General features: G+C 35.0%; 1 protein-coding gene across 3 annotated transcripts in view; it reads right to left on the bottom strand.

Moving 5' to 3' along the window:
* Positions 1 to 6799: 6799 nt before the first annotated feature.
* Positions 6800 to 13972, bottom strand: part of LOC114409362 (chloride channel protein CLC-f-like) — a 28640-nt gene continuing 21467 nt past the window's right edge. The window contains exons 6-10 of one of the 3 annotated variants that reach the window (XM_028372790.1): positions 8849 to 9082; positions 8487 to 8699; positions 8097 to 8141; positions 7538 to 7770; positions 6800 to 7221 (exon numbers count right to left, since the gene is read on the bottom strand). In XM_028372790.1, the coding sequence (XP_028228591.1) occupies positions 7140 to 7221; positions 7538 to 7770; positions 8097 to 8141; positions 8487 to 8699; positions 8849 to 9082 (807 nt within the window). In that variant the 3' untranslated portion in view covers positions 6800 to 7139. Of the gene's footprint in view, positions 7222 to 7537; positions 7771 to 7903; positions 8025 to 8096; positions 8142 to 8486; positions 8700 to 8848; positions 9083 to 13972 lie in introns of those variants that run through there. The other 2 variants (XM_028372792.1, XM_028372791.1) reach the window with 2 other exon arrangements.

Here is a 13972-nt window from a genome sequence, read left to right as displayed (position 1 = left end):
CCTTTTCATGAACTTCAAATTAACCATTTCTTTCATGAATTGCACGAAAGAAAATAAAATGTTTATCTCAATTTAAATACTACCATTCAGCAAATGAATTCTATATATTATTCTGGCTATTTTCCTAGGATAATACACTTATTATTATTCTTTTAGTAGAACCATTTCTCTTTTGTTAGATAATCAATTGCCCTTGGAAAATATTATCTATGCCAAATCATTACCGCTTTCAGCATTAGACAGGTCATTCATCTGATAATGCAAATTGTATTTATAACAATAAAAAAATTTAACTTCCTCTTTGTTATATTCAGCAATAAAAATACCTCTTCACCTGCCTCCACCACCACAGTCCTTCATACTCATCATTCTGCCAATTCACGTCCAATCTTTGAACGTAACATTCAATGCTCCATAGTTCGCAAACCACTTAACTTGCCGCCACTTACACCCCCCCCCCCAAAAGCAATGACCCTTCCATCACCCACTACCTCATCATCAAACCACCGTTCCTTTTTCTACCACCTTCACTTCAACTCTAACCAAATCATTCTCTCAAAGTGACTAGCACCATGACTTCCGCTTCATCGACTGCCTCAAGCAAGGTAAGCCTAAACCCAATACCTCACTGCATGTTCATTGATTTCGTGATTTTTTCCTTGCCTTTGCTTAGATTTTTCATCGATATCCCAAACCAAAATTCAACATCTTACCATCTGTATTTGTGACTTTTCCAATTGTAATTTAGGACAGACATATTGAACAATTCTACCTTTGAATCCATCATTGTCTCACTCAACTTTCTTTCGTGTGCCAAAGCCCTAATTCAATTTTCCCTGCTTCTACTTAATTTATATGAACGCATTGTCTTAGGTTTCTTGCATACTACGTTATCATCTACCTTACTCTTTAGATATTAGTAATGCTTAAATCCATACTTTTGCCCCTCACACTTTTTGCATTCATGTTGAGCTTTTATGGCAATGCATGTTCTGTTTGGACATTTTGTTAATACTAATTCAAAAACCTATTCCAGTGGTTCTGATATTCTATTGTTAAATAGATAGTAAGAAATTTAAATATTAATTTAGTTTTCTTCATTGCTAATGAGTGGTGAAAATTATCCAATAATTTTAAATGATGCTACTATATTGTCACTGTCAATGGACCCTAGGTAGCATGTCATCTAGAATAACATTTGAATCATGCATGTAGGAAAAAACAGCCTATCCATATGCTGTTCGATTATGCCCCAGCCTAAACAAAACAGAAAGAAGATTACGTTAAACCTTTTTAAGTGCCTATTAAATTTTGTAGCATTCTATTACCATTATTTCCAAGTATCGTATTAAGATTTTGAGTTGTTCGGTTATATACATCATCTGTTACATTGTTTTTATAATGCTAACTCTGCCCTTTCAAACTTTGTTGCTTTTGGTCTTTAATTGGGGTTATGAAGTGTATTTTCTTATTTGTTCGATCATATCATCTCTGATATACATCATCTGTTATATTCTTTTTATAATGCTGATTCTGCCCTTTCAAACTTTCTTGCTTTTGGCCTTTAATTCGAATTATGAAGTGCATTTTCTTATCTGTTCGATCATATGATCTCTAATTAAGAACTTTTGTTGCTGTTGTATTTGCTTTTGGTGCATTTTCTTATCTCTGCTTTATTTTCTTCACCCATGGGTTGATCTTTGACTTTCGTTACTCTGCATGAATTATACATGTTCTGTATTGCTTATTTTCATGTCTTGCATCCAATTTCTTACGTGTTATATTATATGCATCTTCTCTTATGTTATTTTGATTATCCTAATTTACAACTCTTAAATCCAATTACTACTACATTGCAGTAACACCCCAATTTAGACTTGCAGACAATTAAATTGGTCAATATACATGTTTTTTAAATGCTAAGTCCACTTTTTTTCATTGCACTGCAGTTGAGATTCCCTGCTATCAGACAACCATTAATATTGCAATTTAAAGCTGCGTTCCATTATGACAAGGTTAAATCAAATGCTTCCTTTCCATACTTTATCCTTTGCTGCTTTTGATATTGTTTTTCCTTTTTTAAATACTTTTTTCCCCTTGCAGGATGCCATAGAAATACCAGGTTTCTATCAGCGCCAATGGCTACCAAATTATCCAGAAATTGTTGAATTTAAGTATGATGGGGCAACCTACGAAATTCAAGCCAGGCAACACAAGGGCAAACTTTACTTTGCTGATGGCCTAACAAGAATGAGGACAGAATTGCAGATTTATGAATCAGTGATCATAAATTTCCTAGCCTGTGACCACCACTCAAAATTTGACCTCCACTTCACTCCACCATTACACCAGCAGACATGCAAAAGCCGCCGCGCAACAAGGAAACATATCTGGACATATGAAATCACCCAATCAATGCTAGGGGCACCATATCCACTGGTAAAATATTCATATCCATTTATATCTTCTATACAAATATTAATTTTAATGCCTAACTTTTTTTTTCCTACAACAACTTTCACCCTCTCTCACACAATGTCGAATCCACTGTGATGATCACATGACAATTCTCAGAAGATTCGGACCTCCACTGCAATGGAATGTAGTTGTGCTTGACAAGGGAATTGCTGATAAGTATATCACTCAGCCTTGGTATAAATTCCTCCAAGAAGGTGATTTTAGCCATGCAGACGAACTCTCATTCTACTATAGGCGTGCTGAAAAAAATCTGGGAAGTTGTCATCAGATGTGTAATTGATTGGGATGACAGTGATATAGACTAGGAAAACCTATTGTGTTATTTTTCAAAACAATGTTAGTTATGTTTGTTTCCGACGTCTTTATATTTATCTTCAAACAATTTGACAATTGATCAACTCTACTATTTAGAACTATTTAATATGAATGTTACTCCTTTTATCTTTTTACAATATCTTTCTTTTTATTCTTCCATCGAAAATCATTTAGCCAAAGACTCGTGCGTATGCACGGGTTACCGACTAGTTTTTATACAAAGCACAAACAAGAAAACGGGTCCCCTTACCTTAATATATCCTCGTTTAAGGACAAAGCAGGTTCATCTTTTCAACAAAAATAATCTGTTCACATCCTTAGTATGTTTTTTTGATTTCTCATCAAAACCTACCTAACGCACACCATTTTGAAGCAATCATGTGTAGCTTATGTGTCAAAAATGTGAAAAATAATATATAAAAAAAACGTGCATAATTAACATTAATCAACACACGATTAGTATGTGGTTTTACCCAGTATTTTGTTTCACTTCATGTACCACCTTATACACATCCCTTTAGAAGCAGTGAGGACTTCCTCATGTTTTAGGTAAATTCTATTACAAACATAAACATTTATAACCAACGGGATGGCATTGCCTGTAGGCATGGCAACAAGGTAGGTCTAAGAGTTGGTATCACTTCTCGAGAGTTTCTTCCTACACCAAGTCAATTTCTTTTACATTCAACATATGGAGTGAAAAACCAAATTTGTCTCTCATTTAAAATGTGAAATACAGATTCTTAATTTGTCTATCCTCTCACACCATTCACGCTCACACCATTTTCTTCTTTCAGTTTCACCCTCTGAAATTCTCTCATCCTCTTTTCTTCAATCCGTGTTTGATCTTCATCAATCCGTGATTCATCTTCATCAATTCGTTTGTGACCGTCGTCGTGTCTGCCATTGTCCCGCTATTGTCGTTGTGAGTTCCGTTATCACCCTCTTTTTTTTATTGTATTAAACCTATACGGATTCGCAATCCGTATAGTTTTATATATTTTAATTATTATATAAATAACTATTTTAATACTTTTATATATTTAAAATAGTTACATATAAAATAATTAAATAAGAAAATGTGAAAATTTTTATAATGTAACTTTTTGAAATTTTAGTTAAATAATAAAAATAGGTAATATTGTATAAGAAAAATGTTAACGAGGACTATATTTGTATAAATATTATTACAAATATAGTTCTAATTAACATTTTCTAGTACTAGTCACCGTTTGTACTAAATCTTTCTTGTATGTTCTATATTTTTCACTTTTCTCACAACAAATAAAAACAAATGAGATCTTTATTCTCGTTGTAGTTGATGTATCTGACCTCATTATCACAATCACGAAATCAATATTATACCCAACAGCACGAGCCTATTGTAATACGACCTCACAAGTAGCAGACTCCTACAAAAGGGATAATACATGTTTAGTCTTCTTAGGACAGTCATTTACTTACTTTAACCAGATACAAAATCATATAATACCTGAGAAGTATTGAAGTTTCTAGGGGGGTACATTATTTATCTATCTCTATCCCAATGAGCCGTTTATCGAATTGTTGCAATCGATGTTCGATCTCGAAGAGAGGGAAGAGATATTCGGAAAGTGGGAACAATCAATATTTTTAAACACACCTAGTTCCTTTTCATTGTATTCATTCATATTAGTTTCTTCAGATATAATGCTCTCATATATCCACTGATCTTCATCCATCTTAACAAAACATTAAAAAAAATTCAATGACAAACTAACGACAGCTAATAAAATTTCATACTTACATCCTATACAAATTGACATATAATAATCCATACCTCTATATACATATAATAATAATTTATCTCTTAATAAAATATATGAATTGTTATTACTTTTAATTAATTCAATGTTGAATTTTATTTTAAAATCTTCTACACTAGACAAAAACATTTATGTAGATATATCAATAAATATGTTTTTTTAACATATACTATGACACAATTTTATTATTTTTTTACTACATATACTAATATATTACATTGAAATTGATAAGCATATATATAATAATTTATATCTAAAATTTCATATTTTATACACTTGAATAAACTATTTAATGTAATAATATTTAAATAAATATATTAATAAATAGAACTAAATTTATATTAAAAATACATTAATTTTTTTAACTTATACGGATTGACAATTCGTAAGGTTCATATAGATTGATCAATCTATATGACACATACGGATCATTCGTAGATGTAAAAAACTATTTTCTTCCATCATTTCCATTGCAACATCCACCACGATGACAGCCACAAACTCAATGCAGCATGCAACCCACAATCGTGACAATGAACCTCGACGAAATCAACCACAACAGAAGGAGGAACTCAGCCAACAACCAACACAAGTGAATGTTGTAATAAGAAAAGGAAAAAGGAAGGAACAAAAAAAAAGAGAAAAAAGGATAAAAATGCTGGGTGTCAAAGAAAATTGAATGGTGCACAAGAATAATCCTCACTTTCCCCATCCCTAGGATCGCAAAAGACAAATAGATGAATTCAAGTTCTAGTTTTAAAGGGGAAAATTTTTTAAACCCAACCTCATCCTCGTGAAGTTTTATTGTTTTCGAGGAAATCATGGAGAACCTGCCACTTTTTTACAATTTTAATTTATTTATACATTTTAAATAATATATTTTAAACATTTACATGTTAAGTCATTAATTATATTTTAATTCAAACAATATATAAAAATTACTAAATAACAAAGAATATAAAATATTAAGAATTAAATAATATTTGAAGTTAAATTCATGATTTTAAGTTTGTTACTTCATAGTGATAACAAACATTCTTTGTAGGAGACAATTGTACTCATATTAGGTAAGACTACTATAGGCATAAAATTCTTTTTCTTGACTCAAAATTTCTGGTTAAATTAAAATAATCTTACGATTGACATGTTAGATGATAATTTGTTATTTAATTATTATAATTTAAATTATTTTCTTAATAGAATAAATTTTTTATATTTTTAGTAGTTATAAAAAAATAAAATATACTTATAAAATTTTAACTCTAATAAATTGTAAAAATAGATGTAGCCAAATGAATATAGATGTGGGATCCTCAAATCCAAACTTGAGCCCCCTTTTTACCAGTCTGAGAAAAATCCCAACTCAAAAAGAACAAAAAATTCCATCCATAGATTAAAAAAGAAAAAGATCTATGGCTATAAAATACTTTTCCATGGTGAGAAACATGGAAAGGTGGTCCCACCTTAGACAGATCCGGGGTTAAAAGATACTCAATTTCAGATTTGGCTTAAACATTTTTTGGTCATGCTAAGTTCATATATTTCAATCCCTATAAAAAAAAAAAAACTTCATTCATTTTTAAATATGTTTTTTTATTCTGATTCCTCTAAGATATTTTTATTTATTTTTAAGTCATGTAAATTTATGTTTTCTCAATTTTGATTTTTGATTTTTATTAAGTGAAAACTTATGAAGAATATAAATAAAAAAAATTAGAATCTTAAAGAAACATAAGGACAAACTAGAATTAAAAATAAACAAAAAAACTTGAACTAAAATTAAAAAACTACTAACTTAAAAAACTAAATTAAAATTAGAAAAATTAACTGACAGGAACCAAAAATAAAAAAACACTAACATATTTAAACCTTCTTATTTACTTAATTTTGTGGTGAAAGACATGCATGTCTCTTCAAATTCCAGAGAAATAGAGACTTGGGAAGCGCTTGTTGCATCTCCAATATGTACAACCTTTTAACATGTTTCAATCAACCATATTTCACTATTGAATTCTAAAAAATAATATATGAATATTGGAGAGATGAAATCCCCCCATCATATGAATGACTTGTGCAACTTCACAAGATGAACCATGGCATAACAGAATTTTCATAAAAATGATAATGGTCTCGAAATTAAGGCGTATGTTTTTGCTTTGTATAAAAAAGTCTTGCGTTGAGGAAAGAATAGAATTACAAAAGGAACGAATTTCAGTGTTTAAACACTTTTTTATTTCCCATTGTATTCTGTAGTCTTTTGCTTCTTAGAGTTACTTTTCACGCTGCAGTGTCCTAAATTATGCAAAAGAATATCATGTTATGATTTAGACTTGATGATCTTAACTTGTATTTTCTTCCTTATCAAATAACCAATATTTTGGCACTAGAATATACATGAATTAATAGTCTCACTTTTGAAGGCAACCAAGGAGCTAGTTGCTACAACCTCACTATTTCCTTCATAAGAGCAACAAAAAAGAGCTTGTTGCTACAACCTCACTATTTCCTTCATAAGAGCAACAAAAAAGATTGACCACAGAACTAGTGCCCATTTGTTGTTATCACAGCCAAATTTTTATCTGTTCTATTTTGATGGGCTATTTGCTGGAGATTAATCTCTTTCCTGCACATAAACGTTTTATCAACAAAGGAAATATGAATGGAAACAATAATTACTTGGCTACAAATTGTTCTTAGACATTGCCATCAGAATGATGAGATCAAAACTTAAGAAGGCAATTGAGACTTTAGACAAAAGTATTTATTTTAGGTCTGTTTGGATAAACTTCTCCATAAGTACTTTTAGTTTGCAGTGGAAAAAAAAGTAGTCACTGAAATAAAAGTAAAGAGCTAAAAGGCATTTTAGAAGCTGAAAAGAGAAACCCAGATTTGGTGTTGTGTGAGAGTAAAATAAACAAGTATCGGATTCTAAGAAAAACCTGAGGAATTGCCATAGTGCATCATAATGAAGAAGACCAACAATTCTCCTCTTCATTTCTCTACTGTGATCTCCACCACGTTTAACCACTGGTAATTGCTTAATGCCCTTGGCCTCCATCAACTCTTTGGCCATAGCCAAACTAGTATTTGGATAGCAGGTTAAAATTCCTCGCTCTTGTCCACGATAGGTCATCCCTCGAGTACAAACAGAGGAAACGAGGCATGTGTTTGCCTGTAAAATATCCAATTTGAATTATCATTAGAGATTTAGAGGAGACTGGCAGCAATGGAATACTATTGGAAAAAATCCAAGTCCCACATCGACTAGATATAGTGACAAGATAAAGTATATAAGTGGGGACAACCCTCATCCGAAGAGCTAGCTTTTGGGGTTGAGTTAGACACAAATCCGCATTCTAAGATGATATCAGAACCTATCCTAGATCCATTGAAAAGGTCGTCCACCATGTTATCCACGCACCAAGCCTAAAAATGTTGGACGTGAGGGGGTGTATTGAAAAAAATCCAAGTCCCACATCGACTGGGGGTAACCCTCACCTTAAGAGCTAACTTTTGAAGTTGAGTTAAGCCAAAACCCACATTCTACAAATACAGACAATAAAAAATTAATGACAATTCTATCCTAGCAGTATGGCATGAAGATCCAGACATGAATTTTGGTAGTGTAATTTCTCAATGGTACATTTAAAATCCATTCATCAAAGCGTTGTTTATTACTTCAAAAGAAAAAAGATAGTAGCAATTCTGTTCTTGCTAGACCAAACTCTAGAAAACAGTTGGTTCATGTTGCTAAAAATTATTCCGAATACAGTTTCTTGCCAAAAATTGTTTTTTTATTTCATGAATTATAGAAAACAACTGGTTCTAAAACAATTTGCAAACAGACATGGTTCTTGAATATAAATAGCAGGGGCATTTTTTACATACATCCAAAATCCCTGAATCGCTCTTCAAAGTGTCATTAGACTTCTGGGACAGACACCTTTTAACGTCACCACATGTCAATATTCCTTCTAGAAAATCTTCTTTATCAACTACCAGCACACACTTCTGCTGGCTGTCATGCATGCATTTCATTGCATCTTTCAGAGTTAAAGATGACAAAACCTTCAGATATTGTTTTGACATGGCCCGGGAAACCTGTAAACCAATAATAATAGCATCAAGGACCTCAACACAACAGAGTTTACGGATACAAAAAAAAGGAAATCAACATGCTGCAGAGTTAACAACGTAAGATGGACAAAATGCCAATCATCAAAAGGAAATGTGAAGAATCTTTTCTCAACCTGAAGATTGTCCAGAAGCAGTTCCGTATCAATTGGTTCAAGATCTGTGCCATCTCCAACAATACTGAGTTCTAAATCATTCCCATCATTGGCTTGTCTCCAGTTATCCTCATTATCATCTCCAGCATGTGAAATTGGAGAATATCCTCTTGCTGATTTACTTGAATCAGGTGTCTGACTCCCCTTCACCTGGTTTGTCACTGAGGGAACCCATATTGCCAATCCAACAGCTCCCTAAGGGCAAGGTTCACAATGACAAATGTGAGAACATTATAAATATCTGCAATTTTCACTACATAAAAAGATGCACAATTTACAAGTCAAGGGAGATGGGAAACCTGAATAATACAAGAAGGTTGAGGTTCAAAGTTAAAGCCACAAGTTCTGGGCTGATAGAAAATTCTACATGCATTACAATGCCACAGTAGTTGACACCAAAGTATTTCCTCTGATTTAAAATATCTTCCGTTTAAGATAATTGCACAAGACAGAGAGAGAGAGAGAGGGAGAGGGAGAGGGAGAGTGTGAGCAAGTGAGAGAGCGAAGAGAGGGTAATTGAGACACCTAGTCTCCACTAGGCGGGAAAGGGTACCAGCAACATACTGCAACGATAGTGGCAGCAAGACGAGGGGAAGGGAGGCAGAAAAACTGAAGGGACGCACCAGATGCGAGTTTCTTCTACTTCACGCAATTCCCAGAGGATATTGGGGAAAAGGAACTAGAAAAGAAATAACAGTGGAAGGAGATATGGTTTTGTGAGGTTCAAAGGTGTTGATGATGTCCAGAAACTGGAGCGACAGATGGATAATTTGAGTATAAGTGGCCTTAAAATACATGCTAACCTCCCGAAACATGGATGGAAGGGGAAGACGACGAAGATACTCCACAAGAAGGATCAATATAAGCAGGGGTCATTCAGGGATATGCAGGTAGACAGAGCTAATGGCAAAGACAAGGAGATAACAGCACAAACACCAGCGAAAGGAGGAAAACAGGAAAATTATACTCACCGACAGACATTGCCGGTCTCGTATGCGACAGTGACAGGTAGCAAAACAAAAGAGAAGAGATGACCTTCGACAGGTGTTCAGGCGACGATAAAGCCTTCCCATTCATCAATTTGGCTAACAATATCCATGGAGAAGAGGAAATGGTTCAACGGCACGTGGGTAGGCAGATTAAGGAACTTGTCAATGTTCAACAGATTGGAGGAAGAATTTTTGTGGGATGGAGGGGAGGATATTAAGCCAAAATACCTTGGTGATGATATGGTGTTACTCATGGGTCTCACTGACAAAAAAGCAGAGAAAATATGCAGGGAAGAAGATGACAGTGAGTTGTCCATGTTCCACTCATTGGAGAAATGGAGCCCAAATTCGAGGACTGGTTTCAGGCTGGTTTGGGTTCTGTGCTGAGGAATTCCATTACATGCATGGGACCTGGAGAATATCAAGAAGATAACGGTGGGAGTGGGAGAAGTGGTGGACTTTGATGACGCGTTGAAGATCTCAAACGCCTGGACAAGCACGAATGCTACTGAAAACACCGTGGCATCCAACAATCAACCACAATGTGCTAGTGTCCATTAACGAGGTTGACAATGTAGTCCATATTGTTGAGGAGACATGTTATAGTTTAAAAAGATGCAGATGCAATAGGGGGTACTTAGAAGGGTCATCAGACGAAATATCTTCAGATGAAAGTGGTGAGGAGATGAGCTTGCTGTCGGGTAAAACACTGCACGTCGGAGTCTCCGATGATACCCAGGTGGTGGGTGTGGAGAAGGGTGAACAAACGAGAAACAGGGAGAAGAACCTTTGGTCTGGTGGTCAATGCAATGAAAAGGAACCAATGGACAATAACCAGGAACCATTGATATGTGGACCCACCAATCTAAGGTCCAGTGACAGTGTTCCCAGACTTGGGGATGCTACAATACACTTTTTTGATGGAGTACAGATACCAACTCGGGTCCCAGCAGGGAAATATGGAAAGCAACAGCAAAGGGGGAAGATATCAGGTGAAAAGGACAATAAGGTTGACGCAATAGAAGGTAGTGTTGTGATTGGTGGAGAGAAGACTGAAAGTAGAGATGACAATGGAAAACATTGGGAAGAAAGGGGCCCACTCATGAATCAGAATTTTGAATTAAAGGAGGTACAGGTACATGATGTGTCAGAGGAGAGAGAAAAGGCTTGTTCAATTACGGGAAACAATTTAAAAAACACTGTTCAGAGACAAAGCCACACAGAAAAATAGTTGGGCTCTGGTAAAAATAGGCCTGCTGCTGTTTTCCACTCGAGTGCTGCTAGGTGCACCCAGTAGTTTTGCTGGTGCACCTAGCAATTATGGTAAAAAGTCCTTTAAGTCCTTAGTGTTTTTTTTTTAAAAATAACTCTCTCGCCTCTCTCTCTCCCATGCACGCTCTTCTTCTTCCTCCAACGGTTCTGCTTCTTCAGTTTTCTTCTTCCTCCCGCGCAGCTTCTTCATTCTTCTTCTTCTTCGCCGCCAATCTTCTTCGCCACCATCGTCGCCATTGTTGCCGTGTTTAGGAGGAAGGTGTGGGTCTTCGCGTTTGTGGGGTGGGTCTTCGCGTTTGTGCTTCTTCTTCGCGTTTCTACTTCTTCGAGGTAAGTTTGTCATTCGCATTTTTATTTTTGCCGGCGATAACGGAAAACGTTGTCGGGAAGTTGCTGGGTTGTTTACGGATCAAGTGATCCGTAAAGCATATTAAGTAGTTTACGGATCACTTGATCCGTAAACTACTCACAGCTTCATTTTATTTGAAAAATTGTCAATTATTTGATACATTGTGAGTTTTTTTTTAAATTAGGAATTTTGGTTATTAGGACCAGCTTTGAATGTATGCTAAATATTTGATAAATATTGTCATTTTGGAGAATATCTACTGTTTCAATTTGATTTAATGCGAATATGTAATTGACTTTGATGTAATTGCCACTTAGAACTGAATATGGTATCGGAAAACTGATTCAAACACCTAGACAACCTCAGCAAATTAAGTTCAAAAGTAACATGATTAGGACAAATCCCTAAAACTTGATTAAATGTTGATCCTTGAGAGAAAAAGGAAAATGAGAAATCATTGCTTCACCTAACTCACCTGCCTAATGTCTATGAATTTCTTTTGCTCCCTCTAAAGCTCAAAGGCCTGCAATCATTTCATTCTTCAAAAAGCAGCCCAACCTCCTTTGCTTTGAACAAAGACAATGAATTTTATTCATGTCTTAAAAGGAGAAAACATTCATTATCCGGTGGTCACACTACTAACTTCAATTTCAACGTTCACAACATATTTAAGACTAGCATTATTAACTTTTTATAGAACTGGTCAACAAAAACATATTGGTCAATGTGGATTATTTCTAGATAGAATGTTATAAGGACAATCAATTAGTGTATATAGAAAACATTTAGAGAGAAAGTTTTATGAGGGTTAGGAGAACAATTAATCCAAATCCTATAATGATTGCAACTTTTACTAGCTGTTCTTATTTCTATTTCAGACTGAACATCAATATTGTTCTATATATTAATATATATTGTTCTTAGATGGAATTGTCACAAGCAGTATAACAAAGAATGGTCCTAGTTGTGATAGCCAACAAGGGAGGGAATTGACATTGATATCATAATGAAGTGAACATGTTATGGCAATTGAATTAGTTTAAAGTAGTGGGTTACTTCTATTAGAGTCATCCAAATTTGTACATTTTAGTAAGAATTTAAGTCTTCTTCTGCACTTGTTCAAGTTAGCTATTTTATTCCTTCACTCAATCCTCTAATGGGTTCTATTCTAGCTTTGGTCAATCATAAAAATAGAATAAAACACAATATTGTGTTGAGAAATGGTATATTTTGATTCTATTTCGTTTATCCACACACATCAAACACTATCTTAGCATTAATTCCTAATTTTCGTTTATCCACACACATCAAACACATCAATCTTGGTTTGATTCTATTACGTTTATCCACACACATCATTCCATCATGAATAATTGTTTCTCAGATTCATAAAGCTCAGCAAGTTTCCCACTAAGCATTTGAGATGTTGTTGACCATTGTTTATGCTTAGTTTGTTTATCCACACACATTTGAGATGTTGTTGACCCCAAAACAACACCTTGTTGAATCAAGGTCAATACCACTAAGCATTTGAGATGTTGTTGACCATTGTTTATGCTTAGTTTGTTTATCCACACTAATTTGAGATGTTGTTGATCACAAAACAACACCTTGCTGAATCAAGGTCAATACCACTAAGCACTTGAGATGTTGTTGACCATTGTTTATGCTTAGTTTGTTTATCCACACATATTTGAGATGTTGTTGACCACAAAACAACACCTTCCTGAATAAAGGTCAATACCACTAAGCATTTGAGATGTTGTTGACAATTGTTTGTCAGATTCATAAAGCTCAGCAAGTTTCTCTCTAATAAGTAAAACATATGATAAAACAACAAGTGGCCATTAGAGTAATTGAATTGAGTTAACCAAATGCTTGAAATTTGAGAAAATGAAATGAGTGATGGATTTTGCGGTACTCATTTGCAGATCATGGTTAGTACTAGAGGATTAGGTCGTGCCTTAGGCCAGGTCACTGGCAGAGGTCTGGACAGAGGAGATCGTGATGATTCCGATGATGCTCCGCAGCGTCGACGGCCTACTGCATCCGCACGGAGGCAGCGAGTCGCTGTGACTGCGGATCACGTCGATGAGCCAGTCATCCCTGCGCCTGATGTTCAGGATGACCCGATGGAGGCACCAACTGCTGTAGAGGACATTCCTGCAGACACAGGCGCAGAGCCTGCTGAGGACGCGCATTAGGGATTTCCGGGTGGTCCGAGCGACCCATCCGTGTTGACCCTGTATGCAGATCACGTTGCTTGCAACGTATGGACGGGAGAGGTATTTATACTATTTAATTTTAGTTACTTGTAATTAGTTTTCCTTTAAATGATGATTTTAACGAATTTTGCGTTCCTTTATACTTCAATTCAGGAGCGTCTTGAATTGAAGCTATCCTCTCATGGGAGGAAGGTCAACAGTTTAGGTAGGCCTGTCCCTGCCATTGAGGGATTTGTTGCTGGTACAGGAC

Source organism: Glycine soja, chromosome 4 (assembly GCF_004193775.1).
Source record: "Glycine soja cultivar W05 chromosome 4, ASM419377v2, whole genome shotgun sequence".
Classification (NCBI taxonomy): Eukaryota; Viridiplantae; Streptophyta; class Magnoliopsida; order Fabales; family Fabaceae; genus Glycine; species Glycine soja.
This window is presented reverse-complemented; position numbering and strand designations above follow the sequence as displayed.